The sequence below is a fragment of the Hyaena hyaena genome, unplaced genomic scaffold, assembly GCF_003009895.1.
Source record: "Hyaena hyaena isolate Hyena2069 unplaced genomic scaffold, ASM300989v1 scaffold_41, whole genome shotgun sequence".
Taxonomy (NCBI): domain Eukaryota; kingdom Metazoa; phylum Chordata; class Mammalia; order Carnivora; family Hyaenidae; genus Hyaena; species Hyaena hyaena.
In genome coordinates, this window is record NW_024080673.1 from 808,336 (window position 1) to 825,905 (window position 17,570).

At 42.9% G+C, this 17,570-nt stretch overlaps 1 protein-coding gene across 1 annotated transcript in view; it reads left to right on the forward strand.

Annotated features, from left to right (window-relative positions):
* Positions 1-214: 214 nt before the first annotated feature.
* Positions 215-17,570, forward strand: part of LCT (lactase) — a 49,593-nt gene continuing 32,237 nt past the window's right edge. The window contains exons 1-5 of the mRNA XM_039229946.1: positions 215-854; positions 8,800-8,879; positions 11,838-11,921; positions 15,737-15,839; positions 17,074-17,149. Coding sequence (XP_039085877.1) covers positions 215-854; positions 8,800-8,879; positions 11,838-11,921; positions 15,737-15,839; positions 17,074-17,149 — 983 coding nt within the window. The remainder of the gene's footprint in view (positions 855-8,799; positions 8,880-11,837; positions 11,922-15,736; positions 15,840-17,073; positions 17,150-17,570) is intronic.

The following is a 17,570-nucleotide window of genomic DNA, read 5'->3' on the forward strand; positions in this document are numbered from 1 at the left end:
GGTTCATCTGTTTAAATTGTGTGAGATGTTTGAGGTCTTTGTGTTATCTCTTATGGTCTTTAAATTTTTGATATTACACTGGTAAGCCAGGTACTGATTTCATTATCATAGATAACCCAGTTAAATATTAAGTGTTAATAATCACTTAGCATTTTACAACCTGGCTGTTGTTATAAAGTATGGATTCCACGTACTTCCTAACAGGTTCTTGAAAATGGAACTGGCTTGGAATTCAGTCTTTATCGTCCTCCTAAGCTTTTCGTGCTGGGGGTTAGATTGGGAATCTGATAGAAAATTCATTTCAGCTGCTGGTCCTCTCACCAATGACTTGCTCTACAACCTGAGTGATCCACTGGGAAACCAGCGATCCAGTTTCGCAGCAGAGGACAGAAGCATTTATGTTTGTCACCAGCCACTGCCTGCTTTCCTGCCCGAGTTCTTTAATAGCGTTCGCGCCAGTAAGATCACCCATTACAAAGTATTTCTGCCATGGGCACAACTTCTCCCAACAGGAAGCTCCAAGAACCCAGACAACAGAACAGCGCAGTGCTACCGGCGACTCCTGGAGACCCTCCAGACTGCGCAGCTTCAGCCCCTGCTGGTTCTGCATCACCAGACCCTCCCTGCCAACATCGTCCAGAGAAGAGAAGTCTTTGCTGATCTCTTTGCGGACTATGCCGCATTTGCCTTCCACTCCTTTGGGGACCTGGTTAAGATCTGGTTCACGTTTAGTGACCTGGAGGAGGTGATAAAAGAGTTTCCCCACCAGGAATCAAGATCTTCACATCTCCAGACCCTCACGGAGGCCCATGGAAAAGCCTATGAGATTTACCATGAAAAATACGCTTCTCAAGGTAAATATACACAACCCTGATGGCTGACCTACTTTTTCCCATCCTCCTTAAAGCAGGATTTGGCATTTCTTCCTCTTCAACACTCTTGTCTTTTGTATTCATTAGTGAGAAATTAATAGTGTATGGAAGATTGCTCCATGGAGACAGGCAGGGGTGGCTTATATTGTATAGTTCCAGCATTTCCTTTGAAAATGTCTTTTAAGCACTCCTTCCCCAGTCTCGAGACTGTGCCCCCACAGCGAATCTTTCTGTCCTTCCTACTCCAGTGCTGCCTTCCTGCCTCTCCAAGGCTTCAGGATCGCTAGTCTTCCCTCAGTCTCCCCCTTTTCTCAGGCAAAGCAAGTCATGCATTCTAGCTGAAGCTTACATTGCAGCAGAGAAGACAAATACAAAGATAAAATAACGATACACTGATAGGTAGTGAGGAGAGTGTACTTGCAATTGTCCGCATTCCTGCTTCATAAGTAATTGAGGTTCTGATTCAGTAGGTTTGGGCAGGATGAGTACATTGTGATTTTAATAAATTCCAAGTGAATCTGAAGTCTACCAATTTTAAGAACCAGTTTTGGATTATATATGCTTTCCGGTTTTTATTATATGTTCTATGTATATTTGTATACATAGTATATAACATATATGCATACTTGTATATTCTTTTTAAGCTTTAGATATTTTATGAATACATTCTCATTTGATTAAAAATCCATTGAAAAAGAGCATGGTTTTCAACGGTCTTCTACATTCCCATATGAATGGATCATAGAGTTTTAAATACGACCATATGTATATATATCTGCGTGTATATATATATAAAGTTTACCTTTTTCACATTATAATCTACATTGCAATGAACATTCCTATATATAAATCTTTCTCTACCTTCCATCCAATAAACTCTTTCTGATTCTTAGAATTGAAATCACTTGTTCAAAAAAAGTTCATTCTTCAAGACTTTAAAGCATGTTGCTAAATTATTTCCCATAAACAGTGTAATAGTGTATACCAACAGTTTTAAAATTGTTCTGACCCTACTCAGCCTGTCTTCAATGATATAATCATTTTGTCATTGGTAATGTGACAGCTGAAAACTATGATCTCCTTATATGCTTCACTGGCATGTATTTATTTGATTATAGAGAGATCAAACATTTTTTCTATGTTAAAAATGAATGCAGGGCAAGGGAAGAAAGAATGTGAGTGTGGAGGGAGCCAGTTCAGATAGGGGTGTCAGGAAGGCTGTCCTCAGGGAGGCAAAGAGGGGAGCAAGAAACTGGATGAGAGAAGATTCCAGGAGGAGGGAAAAGCCCCTGCAAGGGGACAGCAAGAAGCCACAGTCAGTTTAGTGCCTTCAGTAGAGCATAGGAGATGAGGAGAGGCTAAATTTAAAACTGCATTCGTTGGAAAGCTTGTCTTGGGGTGAGTGAGCAAGTAAATATTTGTTGGCTATAATTCTACTGAAGAAGTGCTGGGTAAATGAAATTTGAAAGAAGGCAAGATTGAACTTGGTTCATCTCAAACAAAGGAAAATCTATCTTGTTTTGAGGACAGACTACATAGAATTACGTTGATTATGAAAGTAGATATACATGTTTATTAAAATGTCTGTAGATTCCATTTTTAAGTTTTATCAGGTTACTAAAGACTTTCTTTTTTGAGCTCATATTTTTTCCTTTTCCTTTTCTGCTCATTCCTCCCATCCTTCATTTTGTGTTTCATCAATATCACTAGATTATCTAACCCAATATAATGCAGGACACAAAGTAAATTATTTTTTCAGTCTCCTTCCTATTCCAAAAGGTGGTTTTCCTTCTTTCTCTCTTTCTTATTTTCCCCTCCCTTTTTAGTCCAATCCCATAGCCTACTGTTCCTTTTAAAATATATCACCTAATATACACAAAAAGGAATGATACGTGCCACAACACGAATGTACCTTGAAGACATTAAGCTAAGTGGAAGCAGCCAGTCAGAAAAGATCACATATTATATGATTTTATTTATATTAAATCTCCAGAATAGGCATAGAGACACTACAGTAGCTTAGCAATGTCTAGGGCTAGAAGACAGAACAGAAGTGACTGCTAATGGATAAGGAATTTCTTTTTGGTGATGAAAATGTTTTGGAATCAGGGGATATGGTTGTATAGCTTTGTGATTATACTAAAAACCACTGAATTGTATACTTTAAAGATTTTATTTTTAAGTAGTCTCTCTACCCAGCATGGGGCTGGCACTATCATCCTACTATTTCCTTTCTCCTTTCCCATCTCGGCCCTAAGCAACTGCTAATTAACTTTCTGTCTCTCTAGATTTCCCTTTTCTGACATGTCATATGAATGGAATAGTATAATATGTGATTTTTCGTGACTGCGAATTCTACTCGGATTTGTCTGATGTTTCTCTCACAGATAGGCTGAGATTATGAGTTTTAGGGAGGAAGATTGCAGAATAAAGAGTTATTTTCAAAGAGTTATTTCAACTGTTGATGCTGACCTTGGTCACCTGTTTGAGGTTGTGTTTGTCAGGTATCTCCACTGTAATGTTATTAGTTTTTCCTCCTTTCCATACTGCACTCTTTGGAAAGAAGTCACTATACACAGCTCACACTTAATGACTGGGAGTTATACTCACTCTAATAGTTTTTAAAAGTTCTTTTCTGAACTTAAGCAAGGACACAAAAGACTTGTGCACTGAAAACTTTAAAACATTGCTGAAAGAAAGTAAAAGAAACAAAAATAACTGGAAAGGCATCCTTTGTTCATGGATTGGAAAACTTAATATTGTTGAAATTTCAGTACTACCCAAAGCAGTCTACAGATTCATTGAAATCCCTATCAAATTCCTAGTGATAGTTTTTGCAAAAATAGAAAAATCCATCCTTAAATACATATGGAGTCTCAAGGGACCCCAAAGAGCCAAAACATTCCTGAAAAAGAAGAGCAAAGTTGGAAGACTCACACTTCCTGATTTCAAAACTTACTACAAAGTTGTAATAATTAAAATAATGTGGTACTGGCTTAAAGATGGACATATACCAATGGAATAAAATAGAAAGCCCACAAATAAACCCTTACCTATATGGCCAAATAATTTTCTACAAGAGTGTAAAGACCTTTCAGTGGGGAAAATGGTCTTTTCAACAAGTGTTCCTGGGAGAAGTGAATATCTGCATGCAAAGGAACAAAGTTAGACTCTTACCTTGCTTTGTATACAAAGATTAACTCAATTATTTTTTTCTAATAGTTTATTGTCAAATTAGTTTCCACATAACACTCAATGCTCATCCCTACAAGTGTCCTCCTCCATGCCCATCCCCCCTCCCCCCCACATCCATCAGTCCTCAGTTTTTGTCAGCATTCAAGAGTCTCTCATGGTTTGCCTCTCTCCCTTTCCCCCACCATTTCCGCCCTTCTTCTCCCCCTTGTTCCTCCGTCAAGTTCCTCCTAATCCTCCTATACGTGCAAACATATGATATTTGTCCTTCTCTGCCTGACTTATTTCGCTCAGCATAACACCCTCAAGGTCCATCCATGTTGCTACACATGGCCAGATTTCATTGTTTCTCATTGCCATGTAGTATTCCATGGTATAGATAAACCACATCTTCTTGATCCATTCATCTGTTGATGGACACTTAGGCTCTTTCCATGTTTTAGCTATTGTGGAGAGTGCTGCTATGAACATTGGGGTACATGTGCTCCTATGCCTCAGCATTTCTGTATCCCTTGGGTAAATTCCTAGCAGTGCTATTGCTGGGTCATAAGGGAGTTCTATTGTTAGTTTCCTTAGGAAACTCCACACTGAGATTAACTCAATTATTAAGGATGCTCAACCATTATGGAGAGCAAAAGAAAACCACAACAAGATATCATGCCACACCTGGGGCACCTGGGTGGCTTAGTCGGTTAAGCGTCCGACTTTCGCTTAGGTCATGATCTCGTGGTTCGTGGATTCGGGCCCCGCTTCGGGCTCTGTGCTGACGGCCAGCTCAGAGCCTGGAGCCTGTTTCAGTCTGTGACTCCCTCTCTCTCTGACCCTCCCCTGCTCACACTGTCTCTCTCTCTCTCCTAGAAATAAATTTAAAAAATAAAAATAAAAAAAAAGATATCATGCCACACCCATAAGAATAGTTATTATTATAAAAAGCAGAAAATGACTGGTGTTGGTGAAGATATAGAGAAACTGTAATCTTTATGCATTTCAGGCAGGAGTATGAAATGGCAGTTCCTCAAGGAATTAAACATAAAATTACTATATCATCTAGCACTTGGGTGTATGTACCCAAAAGAATCGAAAGCAGGGACTTGAACAGGTATCTAAACTATATCTATGATCATTGCAGTGTTATTTACATAGCTGAAAGGTGGAAATAACCCAAAAGTCCATGGATGGATGAACAAAATGTGCTATTTACATACAATGGAATATTATTCAGCCTTAAAAAGAAATGAAATTCTGACACATGCTATAACATGGCTGAACCTTGAAGACATTATGCTAAGTGAAATAAGCCAATCACAAAAGGACACATATTGTATGATTCCACCTATACGAAGGACCTACAGTAATGAAATTCACAGAGACAGGAAGTTTAATAGTAGTTACCAGGGGTAAGGAGGTCTGGAGAATGGGGAATTACTGTTCAGTGATTATAGAGTTTCACTTTGGGATGTTGAAAAGGTCCTATACAGGGATGGTGGTGATGGCTGCACAACAATTTGAAGGTACTTAATGCTACAGAAATGTACTCTTAAAATTTTTAATGGTAAATTTTATGTTGTATATACTTTACCAAAATTTTTGAAAAATTCTTTTCTAATCTTTCTATACCTGTTATTATAAACCTCCTGTTTATGTGTTCAATGTGTTGCCAGTGGGGAGGATTCAATAGAAAAGAGGGTTCTTGGGGCGCCTGGGTGGCTTAGTCGGTTAAGCGTCCGACTTTCGCTTAGGTCATGATCTCGCAGTTCGTGGTTTCGAGACCCGCGTCGGGCTCTGTGCTGACTGCCAGCTCAGAGCCTGGAGCCTGTTTCAGAGTCTGTGTCTCCCTCTCTCTCTGAACCTCCCCTGCTCACGCTGTCTCTCTCTCTCTCTTAGAAATAAGTAAAAATATTTAGAAAATAAATAAATAAATAAACGTTGAAAGCTTAAAAAAAAAAAAAAAGAAAAGAAAAGAGGGTTCTTGGCAGAGAGTTGGAGGTTGGGGAGAATGGGAACATTCCTCTCATGGGAAGAGTAGAATTGCATACAACATCCCCTGCATGCACAACACTGAGACACAACCCAGGGTAACACCAATAATACCTGCCTGCCCAAGCAGTAGTAGTAGCTTGAAGCATGGATATTGGCAGTTCACTATTGGCCAGATTATTTTTATTGGAGCATTTGAGGCAAAAGAGGAGGAAGCAAAAGGAAAGAGGTTATTTTTTGTAAACAACCACAACAGCTTTTAGTGGAATGACTTCCCTTTATGGTGGAAACAGGTGAGCTTATCCTTTAGTGAGGTCTAGCAATGCCTAGGAGGGACAGGAATTTACACAATGCTATGCAGTGATTTTTCTACATGGGCTTAAAACAGTTCAATCTCAACCCACAGCAAATACGTTTTGAGCTCTAGACATACAAACACCTATTTAATTATGTCCAACAAAAAAATGCAAATAAATTATCCTAAAGCAGAGCAATTATCCCCCTTTCATTTCCATAGAAAGCATGAACTGCAAGCTTAGAGTGAGAATCTGGTTTTGAGTAATCTGCATTGGACAGTATGTTAAGAAGTACAGTTTATGTGTGCACTGGCAATAGTTTGGGAACCATGATGGGGACGTTTATGAGATGAAAATTTCTAGTACTTCAAGTACATTTGTTCACTCTAATTCTAAAAGTAGCTTGCAGAGTCCATTAGAAATGATTTGTGGGGTGCCTGGGTGGCTCAGTCAGTTAAGTTTCCAACTTTGGCTCAGGTCATGATCTCACCATTGTTAGATGATTTTTTTTAATTTTTTAAAAATTATTTCTGAGAGAGAGAGAGACAGTGTGAACAAGGGAGGATTAGAGAGAGAGGGAGACACAGAATCTGAAACAGGCTCCAGGCTCTGAGCTGGCAGTCAACACAGAGCCCAATGCAGGGCTCAAACCCACGAACCTGAGATCATTACCTGAGCCGAAGTCGGAGGCTCAACCAACTGAGCCACCTAGGCACCCCATGATCTCACCATTCTTGAGTTCAAACCCCACATGGGGCTCTGTGCTGACAGCTCAGCCCCTGGAGCCTGCTTCAGTTTCTGTGTCTCCTTCTCAATCTACCCCTCCCCTACTCGTACTCTCTCTCTCAAAAATTAATAAATATTTTTAAAAATTAAAAAAAAAGAAATGATCTGTAAGTTCATTCTATTTAGGGATTAACTACTCATTTCGTTTCTTTGGTCTAGAGAGGATACTAGATTGTAAATTGTACATTTTAAGATGTTAAGCACAAGCTGGAAATTTATGTTTCATATGTGCTGTTGTGATGATAGAATGAAGAATGGAAATCTGTGAAAGGTGAAATGGTTCTATTGGGGACAATCATTTAAGTAACTAGAAAATAGTGTTATCTTATCAGAATGAGGACTAAACGTCTCTAAGTGAAATTTCCTTGCTCAGAAGATTTCAAAGTTCTACTACGTTTATCAAAATAAGCCCCTTTAGGGGCACCTATCTGGCTCAGTTGGAAGAGCATTCGACTCTTGATCTCTGGGTCATGAGTTCAAGCCCCACGTTGGGCATAGAGATTACTAAAAAAAAAAAGAAGAAGAAAAACACTTTTGTAGTTGTTAGTGGTGATCTCGTTGTCGGCACACAGCCTTAGAGTTGAACTGTCAAACTCTGGTTTTAGTCAGTGTTTGTTTAGTGTTTCCAACCCACAGGTCTGCTATGCACCTAGTGCTGAAGTTGCTATGTGTACTGATTAATGTTTTAAATTTTGCTCCTCAGCGAGCACACAATCCAATGGGAGATAAAGACTCAGGCACATGAAAGAGTCACATAGAAATACAAACGGCTGAGGAACCGCTCCGCAGCCGTGTTTCTCAAACGGTGGTCTGGGGACGAGGGTCAGGAGCACCTGGGAGCTTGTTAAAGTGCACTGTTGCAGGAACCTTCCTCAGTCTGCGGACAAGCACACCGGGGGTTTGGACGCACAAGCACAGTGCGGAGCACCACTGCAGGTAATCAAGTATCAACGCAAGTGGGTACACGCTGCAGGTGTTTATAGTTCCTTCCTTTTCCCCTCCGTGAATAGGAGGGGCTGAACTGACATTCAGGACAATGAAAAAGGACTGGGTCACAGCAGAAAGTGTTAATTAAACAGGAAGTGAGGAAGCAGTTCTCACCTCAGCATCTTCTACACTCTGGAGAGGCAGGGCATGGTAATTACTTTTCTTTTGTGCGTGTGTTTGTTGTTTCATTTTATTTTAAGAGAGAAGAGAAAGAGACGGCACGGGGGGGGGGGAGTGGAAAAAGGCAGAGGAGGAGAGAGAGAGAGAGAGAGGGAGAGACAAGGACAGAGACAGAGAATCCCAAGCAGGCTCCATGTTCATTGTGGAGCCCAACATGGGGCTGGATCCCATGACCGCAGGATCATGACCTGAGAGAAAATCAAGAAACTCCCAACCAACAGAGCCACCTGGGCGCTCCTGCTTTTATCTTTTAAAAGACTTACTAGTGTCCTGCACTTTTGAGACCCGATTTAGATGAAACATTTTCTAAAGGGACTTTTTTCGTTTTCTTTTTAAAGTCACCTTGTTATCTAAAATCTTTCAGTTAGGGTAAAGTCATGTAAGTGATTTCTTCAGAAATCATTTTTAAAGTCAGTGAACATGGAACAGGAAATGAGTGCCCAAGCAGCTACTGTGACCCCAGCGTCCCGCCTCACTCACCTGCAGCTGGTTTCTCTGTTTGGTTTTAGATGGAAAACTCTCTGTGGTCCTGCGAGCAGAACTAGCCTCGGAGCTCCTGCTGGAACCGTCCACGCCTGTGCTTGCCAAGGTGATGACGGCAGCCCAAAATAGCGTTCGCAACAGCTGAGGAAAGTTGTGATTTTCATTTTAGAACACAAGAGAAATTTTCATCTGTTAGCCTCTTAGTTTTATTAGGTGCTTCTTCTGAAAGTTGTCCATTCTCTAGATTCATGTTTTCCTTACAAACGAAATCTCATTTATTGCGCCCCAGCTTTTGCTCGGGCTAGTGTCAGGTTTTGCCTATACACAGAAGTCAAACGCTTCTGTTTGCCCTGATTTTTAAATTTTATTAAGAGTCCAAAATATTAGGTTTATAGCAAAACAGATACAAGGGCGTAAAGATTTTTTTTCTTTTAAGTTTATTTTGAGAGAGAGAGAGAACAAGAGCCAGGGAGGGGCAGAGAGAGAGAGAGAGAGAGAATCCCAAGCAAGCTCCACACTGTCAGCCCAGAACCCAATGCAGGGTTCAAACCCACAACCACGAGGCCACGACCTGAGCCACTATCAAAGTCCAGACACTTAATCAACTGAGCCACTCAGGTGCCCCTTGGTTTGTTTAAAAAAATAAATAAAAAAACTCCCTAGAGTATCATCTTGTTTTCTGCCTCCTCTAAACATAACTTTTTAACTATAATTTTATTAACTATAATTTTAATAAGAAAAGTTAAAACATCTGAGAATTAAGTGGCTTTGGCCCGTGTAAACTTGGCGGCTGGGCAGTGTGGAAAGTCATCTGGAAAAATAGCTGATTTCTGTAGTTTTGTGGCATTTGATGGGGGTGCTGTATAGATACCACAGTCCCTTGTGACAGACACTGGTGTCTGCTATGATGGGGGCCCCACAGGTCAGGGTCCGGTTCTCAGATTTACCGTCTCAGGAACTTAAAATCCAGATATGATAAGATTCTGAAAAACCAGTTTCAAGGCTGACCATATGGCCAGAATGCCATCTAAATTAATTTACAAGGGCTGATAACCGCTATCACTTATGCACTCAGGAGACCAAAGTGCTGATCAGAAAAGTGCTTGTCAAGCAATAGCCTTTGGACTGGTCTCTTTGCCCCAATCCATGCCACGCAGTGCTTCTGAGTTTTCCATGAGCCCAGTTTTTATTGATTCCCTACTGGGAAACTACACTCAGTGCTCACTCTGAGATTTAAAGATACATTGCACGGGGGTGCCTGGGTGGCTCAATTGGTTACACATTGGGTTCCTGTCATGATCTTGTGCCCCATGAGTTCAAGACCTGTGTCAGGCTCTCTGCTGTCAACACAAAGCCCACTTTACATCCTCTGTCTTACTCTTTGTCCCCCACCCTCAAAAATATTTAAATATTTTTTAAAAATGTGTCGCATGGGTGGTGGTGATGGTTGCACAACAGTGTGAATGCACCTAATGCCACTGAACTTGGTATATTTTATGTGTGTTTTGCCGCAGATGGGAGGAATTGGTGCAAATCCCTAAGGGCCTTACAGGTGTGGCTCATTCAGGCTGTATTGTTCTCTCTGGGGTCTCCCCTCCTATTTTTCCCGGTGTGTATTTCTTCCTGCTGTCTTCCATGCACCATTCAGCGTGCTTCTTAGCCTAGATTTGCTGAAATCTCTTCCGACAAAATTCTACCCATTTACAACATACATATGCATACACGCTCCATCGGGAGGCCTCACTTTACAATACTCCCTTGCTCAACCTGATTTGCTCTCTCTCTCTACTTGGAACACATAGCCCTTTGTTTAGACCAGCACTTTCCAAGTCTTGTTGTGTACCGGAATCACCTGGAGAGCTAGTAAAGCACGCAGGCCAAGGCTTAATGTGAAGGAACTACCCTGGGTCTTCATAGTTCCCAGGTGAGCCCCCCGGTAAGTTTGAAGACCACTGGTGTGGACTTTGCTTATAGCACTTGTAACTTTCTGAATTTTTTTTCATGTAATTGGTGCATTTACTAACACTCTGAATTAAGTTGTAAGTTTCAGCAGTTCTACTCTTTGAATCCTCCTCCACTGCAGTGACTTTCAAGGGTAGGAACTCAGCGACTCTGTTGTACAGAATTGACAAAAGTAAGAACTGAGAGGGTGTGGTGGGAAGGGTTGGGTGGTACTCACCAAAGTGGAGCCAGCTGTAGGCTGCTTGGTATACACTGATGAGGACTCCATCCGTAAAGCCATAGGGAGCCAGTGAGTCAGTTATTGAAGGTCCACAGTGCACACAGTTGTCATCAGATGCCTTTATCCAGGGTCTGTGTCCTGAGGGAACAGATGGATCCATGAAGGAGAGATAACAGGCGCTGATCTAGTCATGACAAGATACAATGACTTCTGAGAAAGGCAGAGATGGAATCACAGTAGTATCTTTAATGTGTTTAGACTGTGAATCTGAAGTTCTGTGCAGAGGGATATGTCTAGGACCAAGAGAGCTGTGCTCTCGAAAAATACTATGGGTCAAGCTAGGGTCAACTAGGGCAGACTTTAAAACTGTGACCTGACAGTAGCCATTGACAATAACCTACAATTAAAACAAACCTCCAAACCCCCTGTAGGTCTGCAGAGATCACCGCAGATCCTGTGGGTGTCTGAGTCCTCTACTATCTCCATCCCAGCAAAGTGGGACAGCTGTGTTTGGGTGGCGGGGTGCTGACCAGGGCAACACTAGCTTCTGACTCCCTTAGTGCTCACCTCTTTGGTGGAAATCCACCATTTCTGGCACCCAGTACTTCATTCACTCATTTAATTATATACATTTACTGAGCACTTACTGTGTGCCAAGCACTTTGCGGAGTATGTGGTGATGTATTCCCAGCAAAATGCAGGCACTTCCCCTCCACACATTCTCACTCTGTCCCAGCTTGTCCTCTACCTGTTTTGCCCTTGGAAAATCTCACTTGGGAGTATCCATTTAGTAGTAGGGGGAGAAACAATAAAAGCTACTTCTGAACAGTACCTTGTCTTAAAATTGCTTATGTTCTAACCATCCGATTTACTTATTTCTAGGGCACCGTCGATTTCCTCTCTCTGGATTTGTTTTATGAATGCCAAGGCGAGGCAAGTTTGCCACAGAAGTTGAGCAAATTGCAGGTAATTTGAGCCATTTCCCATATTGATGAGTGGTGAAGGTTCCTGACAGCATAGTAGACATTTTTTTAATCTTTATTTTCTTTTGAGAGACAGTGTGCATGAGCCGGGGAGAGGCAGGAGAGAGAGAATCCCAAGGAGAGAGAGAATCCCAGATGTGGGGCTCAGTTCCACAAACTGTAAGATCATGATCTGAGCGGATACCAAAAGTTGGATACTTAACTGACTGAGCCCCAGCTCATTAGACATTTAATACTCTGGCTGATGTGTAAACTGAGCTCCCACCCACAGTCAGCAGACCTGCAGAGTTGCACTGGGGAGATCTCCAGTGAATGCATTGCTGGAGAACATTGGGTGGGAGGGGTCAGGCAGTCTTCCCTGGAAGGGATAATGGGGGTTGTCTTATTAATGTAAATATTTACATGGATCTCTTGTGCAGAAATGTACTGAGAATTGAAATTCCAGTGTTCATTCTAAGACTTAAAAGGGCTTTTCATGGGGGCGCCTGGGTGGCTTAGTCGGTTAAGCGTCCGACTTTCGCTCAGGTCATGATCTCGCGGTTCGTGGGTTCGAGCCCCGCGTCGGGCTCTGTGCTGACTGCCAGCTCAGGGCCTGGAGCCTGTTTCAGTCTGTGACTCCCTCTCTCTCTGACCCTCCCCTGCTCACGCTGTCTCTCTCTCTCCTAGAAATAAATAAAAAACATTAAAAAAAAAAAAAGGCTTTTCATGGATGGTGGTCGCAGTTGCGCAGCAACATGAATGTACTTAATGCCACTGAACTGTACACTTAGAAGTGGTTATGATGACAAATTTTATGTAGGTCTCACCACAAGTGGAAAAAAGAACTTTCATACCCAGTCCTGCTGAGTCAGATGCCAGCTATGGGAACCTTCCTGTAACCTTGGGTCCTTTCTTCCTGTTCCCAGGATTATTTTCCTCAAGTCTAATGATTGTGACTATTTAGGGCAAGCATGTTGGATGCCACCTACCTATCTATTAGCTTTCTCTCCTCTGCTTGGTCACTGCTGAGCAACTTCTCAAGGAAGACAATTGCCAATTTCCCGGAGAACTGACTGTTATCCCATCTCCTAACAGGGTAGAACGGATTGTATACCCAGTGGCTTCTCTCTGGCCTTCCTGGGTCCTAGCAGTGTTTTCATACTTACCCCTGAAGAGCTTCCCTCTCACAGGCCTCTCCAGGGAGGCCTGGCCACCACCATCCACCCATGCCTTCCTCTTGCCTGGGCAGGTGTGGGTATAAAGCCACTCCTCTCTGCTTTCAGCCCTGAGCCTCCTGGCTTTGAATCCGAGCACCCCCACCATCAAGCATTGTTAGAGGAATGATCTGTTTAAAGGCCAAGCTCATCAGTGTCAAACTATCAGTGCTGCAGCTAGGTGGGATCTCCATTTGATTCAAGGCTAGAAGCTTGAAATGGAGTAATTAGCATCAGTCCCATCCCAGGTCTGTGGGTTTCCTGCTGACCCTTGTAGACACTGCTGTTTTATTATCTACAAATAATTTGATAGTCAGAGACAGCAGATACATTTGCAAGATATTTGAGTAATAGCTGCTATGGCTTTAGTGCCTGCTCTGTGCCCTACACTGTGTGGGGCACTTTACCCTCACATATCCCTACCCCTCACAGCAGACCATTAAGAAACTAAAGAAACTTAACCAGGGTCAGACATGAGGTAGTGAGCAGAGCTGCGATTGGAATCAGGGCTTTCTCCTGACACCACCCTGCCTATCCAAAACAAAAATAATTCCAATGTGTTGGGAACTTTATAATGGGGGTGGTATTTTTGAAAATCATGTATAATTTTAGTTGTGTTTCCAAAGATCTTCTTAACTGAACCCAAACTGGCTTGACCCAGAGACTGCGCTGATGGGCTTGCTAGCCAGATTTCTGGGCCGGAAGCAGCGTTGAAGTAGCGTTTTCAAGGCCTGCCGACTAAACCTGTCTTCTGTCTTAAGGAATTCAACCAGAGCTTGTTGCTCAACTAAGGGGTTCAGACAACACCAACATTTTAAAACTGTCTGGGTTATGCAGATACGCATGCCTCAGAGAGGCCATCGACAGGGCTTGGCTTAATTTCTGCTTGAGGATGTGGTTTATAATGTTTGCCTTTTTACAGCAAAATGCTCCCAAGAAGCCTGTTTCCACCAGTGTCTGGATAAAGCTGTGAGCCCTCAGTGGACAGCTGACCAGCCAAACAGTAAAACCCTCCTTGGACAAACTTGGCAGCCATTTACTCTGCCCTACAGCATTTCTTTATTTTATTTCCTTAGGTAGGAATTAGGTTCCAGATGCTGTATTTGACAGCTCAGATGGAGTCCTAAAGATTCAGAATGACCACTTCCATCACCAGCTATGAGGAAAGAACTGAGCTGGAGAGGAGACTGTCCCTGTCTGGGGTTGTTGGTTATAGGTGTGCAGCATGTCACACACAGTGCACCCAGGACAGGGGCTAACTTGTGCCCCTAAGAAACTGAATCACACTGCCCACTGCCTCCTTCGGAGCATATCCTTCCTCCTCATCCAGGGTCCTCCTGCTCTCCTCCTGGAGGCTTGAAGTCATAGAGGGGCAGGTCCCACGCTGCCCCATTCCTGTTTCCCTCCATGCTCCCCCAGAGCACCTGCACATCCTTCTCTGAGCCTCAGGGACCCTCACTGCTGCTCTTCCCACCAGCACACAGGTGTTTCAGGGCGGGAGGCCATGCTCAGGCCCAGCATGTCGATGAAGAGCTACAGCACATCTAAATTCTGCAGGAGGCGCATGAGCAGTGTCCTCTGTTCCTCCTACCAGGAAAGGCTCTGCTTACGCAGGAAAACTCCCCACTGAGCTGAAGGCCCCTTCAGCTCTCCTGGCGTAAGATATCACAGACTGCCCCCACTGTGCACTGAACTTTCAGGAGAGAGAAAGCCCTCTGTTCCCTTAGCAGTTGGGCCAGCAAAGGGAAAGAATGTGGACTGTGTGAGCCTTGGGCATCTTAGCGTCTTAAAGCTGAAAGCACCTTATCTGAAAAGAAGGGCCGTTGTTGCAGGTGACTCTGAGAACATAAAGAATGTGCCTGCCTTCTTTGGAAGTAGTTGCTTTTGGTATCTCTCAGTGGGCTTTAACTCCTCAGATGAGGAAACACTTGGTGTGGGGAAAATGACCAAACCCAATCTCCCCGCAAAAAAGGAAATTTAAAGTGAAGTGAAACAACATGTCAACTTACAGATGTTTCCTTTGACAGTGAAATGGCTTAGAAATGGGAGAAAAGTCACACCTGTTCCATATTCATGAGGACTGCTTTATTTTTAACTTTTTATTGTGGAAAATGTCAAATATATCCAAAGGTAGAAGTAAAAGTATAGTGAAGCCATCCCCAATTTCAAAAGCTATTGGCTCATGGCTGGTCCTGTTTCATCTACACCTTACCTTCCTCTTCTCAAGTCAGATTGTTTTGAAGCAAACCCCAGACATCCATAAATACTGTGATGGTGGCACCTGATTAAGCTTCTATAGACAAATGCCTTAACATGAGTAGATGGCCTTGTTCCTGGTCCCACCACAGTGCCTAGCTGGGCACTGTGATCCTTGCCTGTCTCTTTGGTGTGGGTTGATGGGGAGGGTGTGGCTGATGTTACTGAAAAGTGTAGATCATTCTCCCTCATAGTCTAGAGTCTGCTCCCTTTGTTAATTGAGATGTCTGGAGGTCATTTGCCAAACCAGAGTGAGGTTTGTAACTTCTCATCTTGAAAATCCAACCTTGTTATCAAAAGACTTAGGCTAGGCAACTTCAATTCACTTGTTTGCCTTAATCTTTTTCAGACTTTGGAGCCAAATGTGAAAATTTTTATCTTCAACCTAAGATTCCAGGACTGCCCCTCCACCAGGAAGAACTTAGCCGGACTGCTCTTCAACCTTCTCGAGGGTCAGTGGACCGTTGCTGGAGAGTCTTTGAGTCACATTTGCTGCACTGGCTTGGGCAGTAGCAGTCCTGAAAGTCGGGGTTCTGATGAGAGGAAGGACCAGAGGAGGGCTGGTCTGGGACCCCACCCCAGATGCCTTTGTACTATCTGTCCCTTAGCTCTCACTGACCCAAGAAAGAAGAGAGGTTCTGTATAAAGATGACCAGGATGCCTTGGTCTTGTGTAATAAAGACCATCAGACCTCAGGTATCAGGTGTAAGCATGGAATCTGCTCTGTGCCTGCATATCTCCTTCCATTACCCATCCCTCCAATATCTCACCTTTGCCCCCACTCTGCTTACCCTTGTTCATTTCCCCATTTTACCTCAGCTTGCATGAGACCCTGGTGGGCACTTCACCAAAGCCTTCAGGTATAAGCTCATGGACCATCTTCTCTGTGCCTCTTAGTTCAAATTCTTGAGAGTGAATCTGACTGGGGTGCATGGATGAGATCACTCCTGGTCCAGTCACGTCAAGGGAAAGGTGGATTCTGTTATGACATCAGGGGATCAGGGTCTACTAGAGACTCTGTAGGAAGTGGCTGAGGGGCACGTTCCTGGGTGTCCTGATATCCATTGCAATAACCCTATAAGGCAGAGTATGGTATGGAGTATAGAAAATAGTGCCCTTTCTACTACCTGTAACCTCATGACACTCATCCACAGATACCACTTAATAACCCTCACCCTAACTCACTTTTGATGACATAATGATCTCTGTTCTTAAGTTCCACCCCTTTCTAAATGGCTGAAATGGTCAATTTTGTGTTTAAGTGTAGTTTACTACAATTTTAAAAATTCCCTCCTTTTCTGATGTCTGAGTTCTTCTAAATCAGTTGTTCTCCATGTGTGGTCTCCAGACCAGCAGCATCAGCCTCACCTGGGACCTTGTTAGATATTCAAATCCTTGAGCCCTGTGTCAGATGCGCTGGATCAGAAACTGTGAGGTGGGCCCAGCAATTTGTGTTTCACAATTTCTCTGGGTGACTCTGAAGCACATGGAAGTTTGAGAACCAATCTTCTAAGTAGGTGGAAATCACTTCTGATCTCAGTTCTTTAGTACATGGTATTTTCCAAGGAGCCTAGAACAATTGCTTGGAGTTTGGGTATGTTGTATGTATAAGGAAAACGATTGGTGGCAGTCATGCATATTGTTGGTTGGGCTTCAGGGAGAATTAAACTTTTTCTTCTTTTACAGCCATAAATAAAAACCAGGTGATCATCGTTGGGTTTGATCTTAATACTTTCCTGAGCTGTTCAAGTTCTGAGAAAAGGTAATGTTAGATATCCTGAACTATCAATAGCTAATATTTGCAGAATACCCTTTCGCATGTGTGATTTCATGGGACTGTTGCCATCTGCCTCTTACCAGTGATTTTATCATGGCTGTTCTGTAGGCGAGAGAATAAGGCTCAGAGGATGGCAGGGAGAGCCTGTCTCCCACTGCATCTTACTTGGGGCCCATATGGTCCTGCATCCTCACTTGCACTGGTGACCTTTGCAGTTTGCCCAAGTGCACACAATGCGCAGAGCTGGGATTTGAACCCGTTTTCTAATTTAACATCTTGGTGGAGGCAACGTGAGTTTGTGGAAGAGCAGACTGGATTAAAGATAGTTCTGACCACCCCATTGAAGTTACACGTTCTGAGTAAGTGAAGTGAGTTCTCTGTACATGTTCTCTCATGTGATATGTGA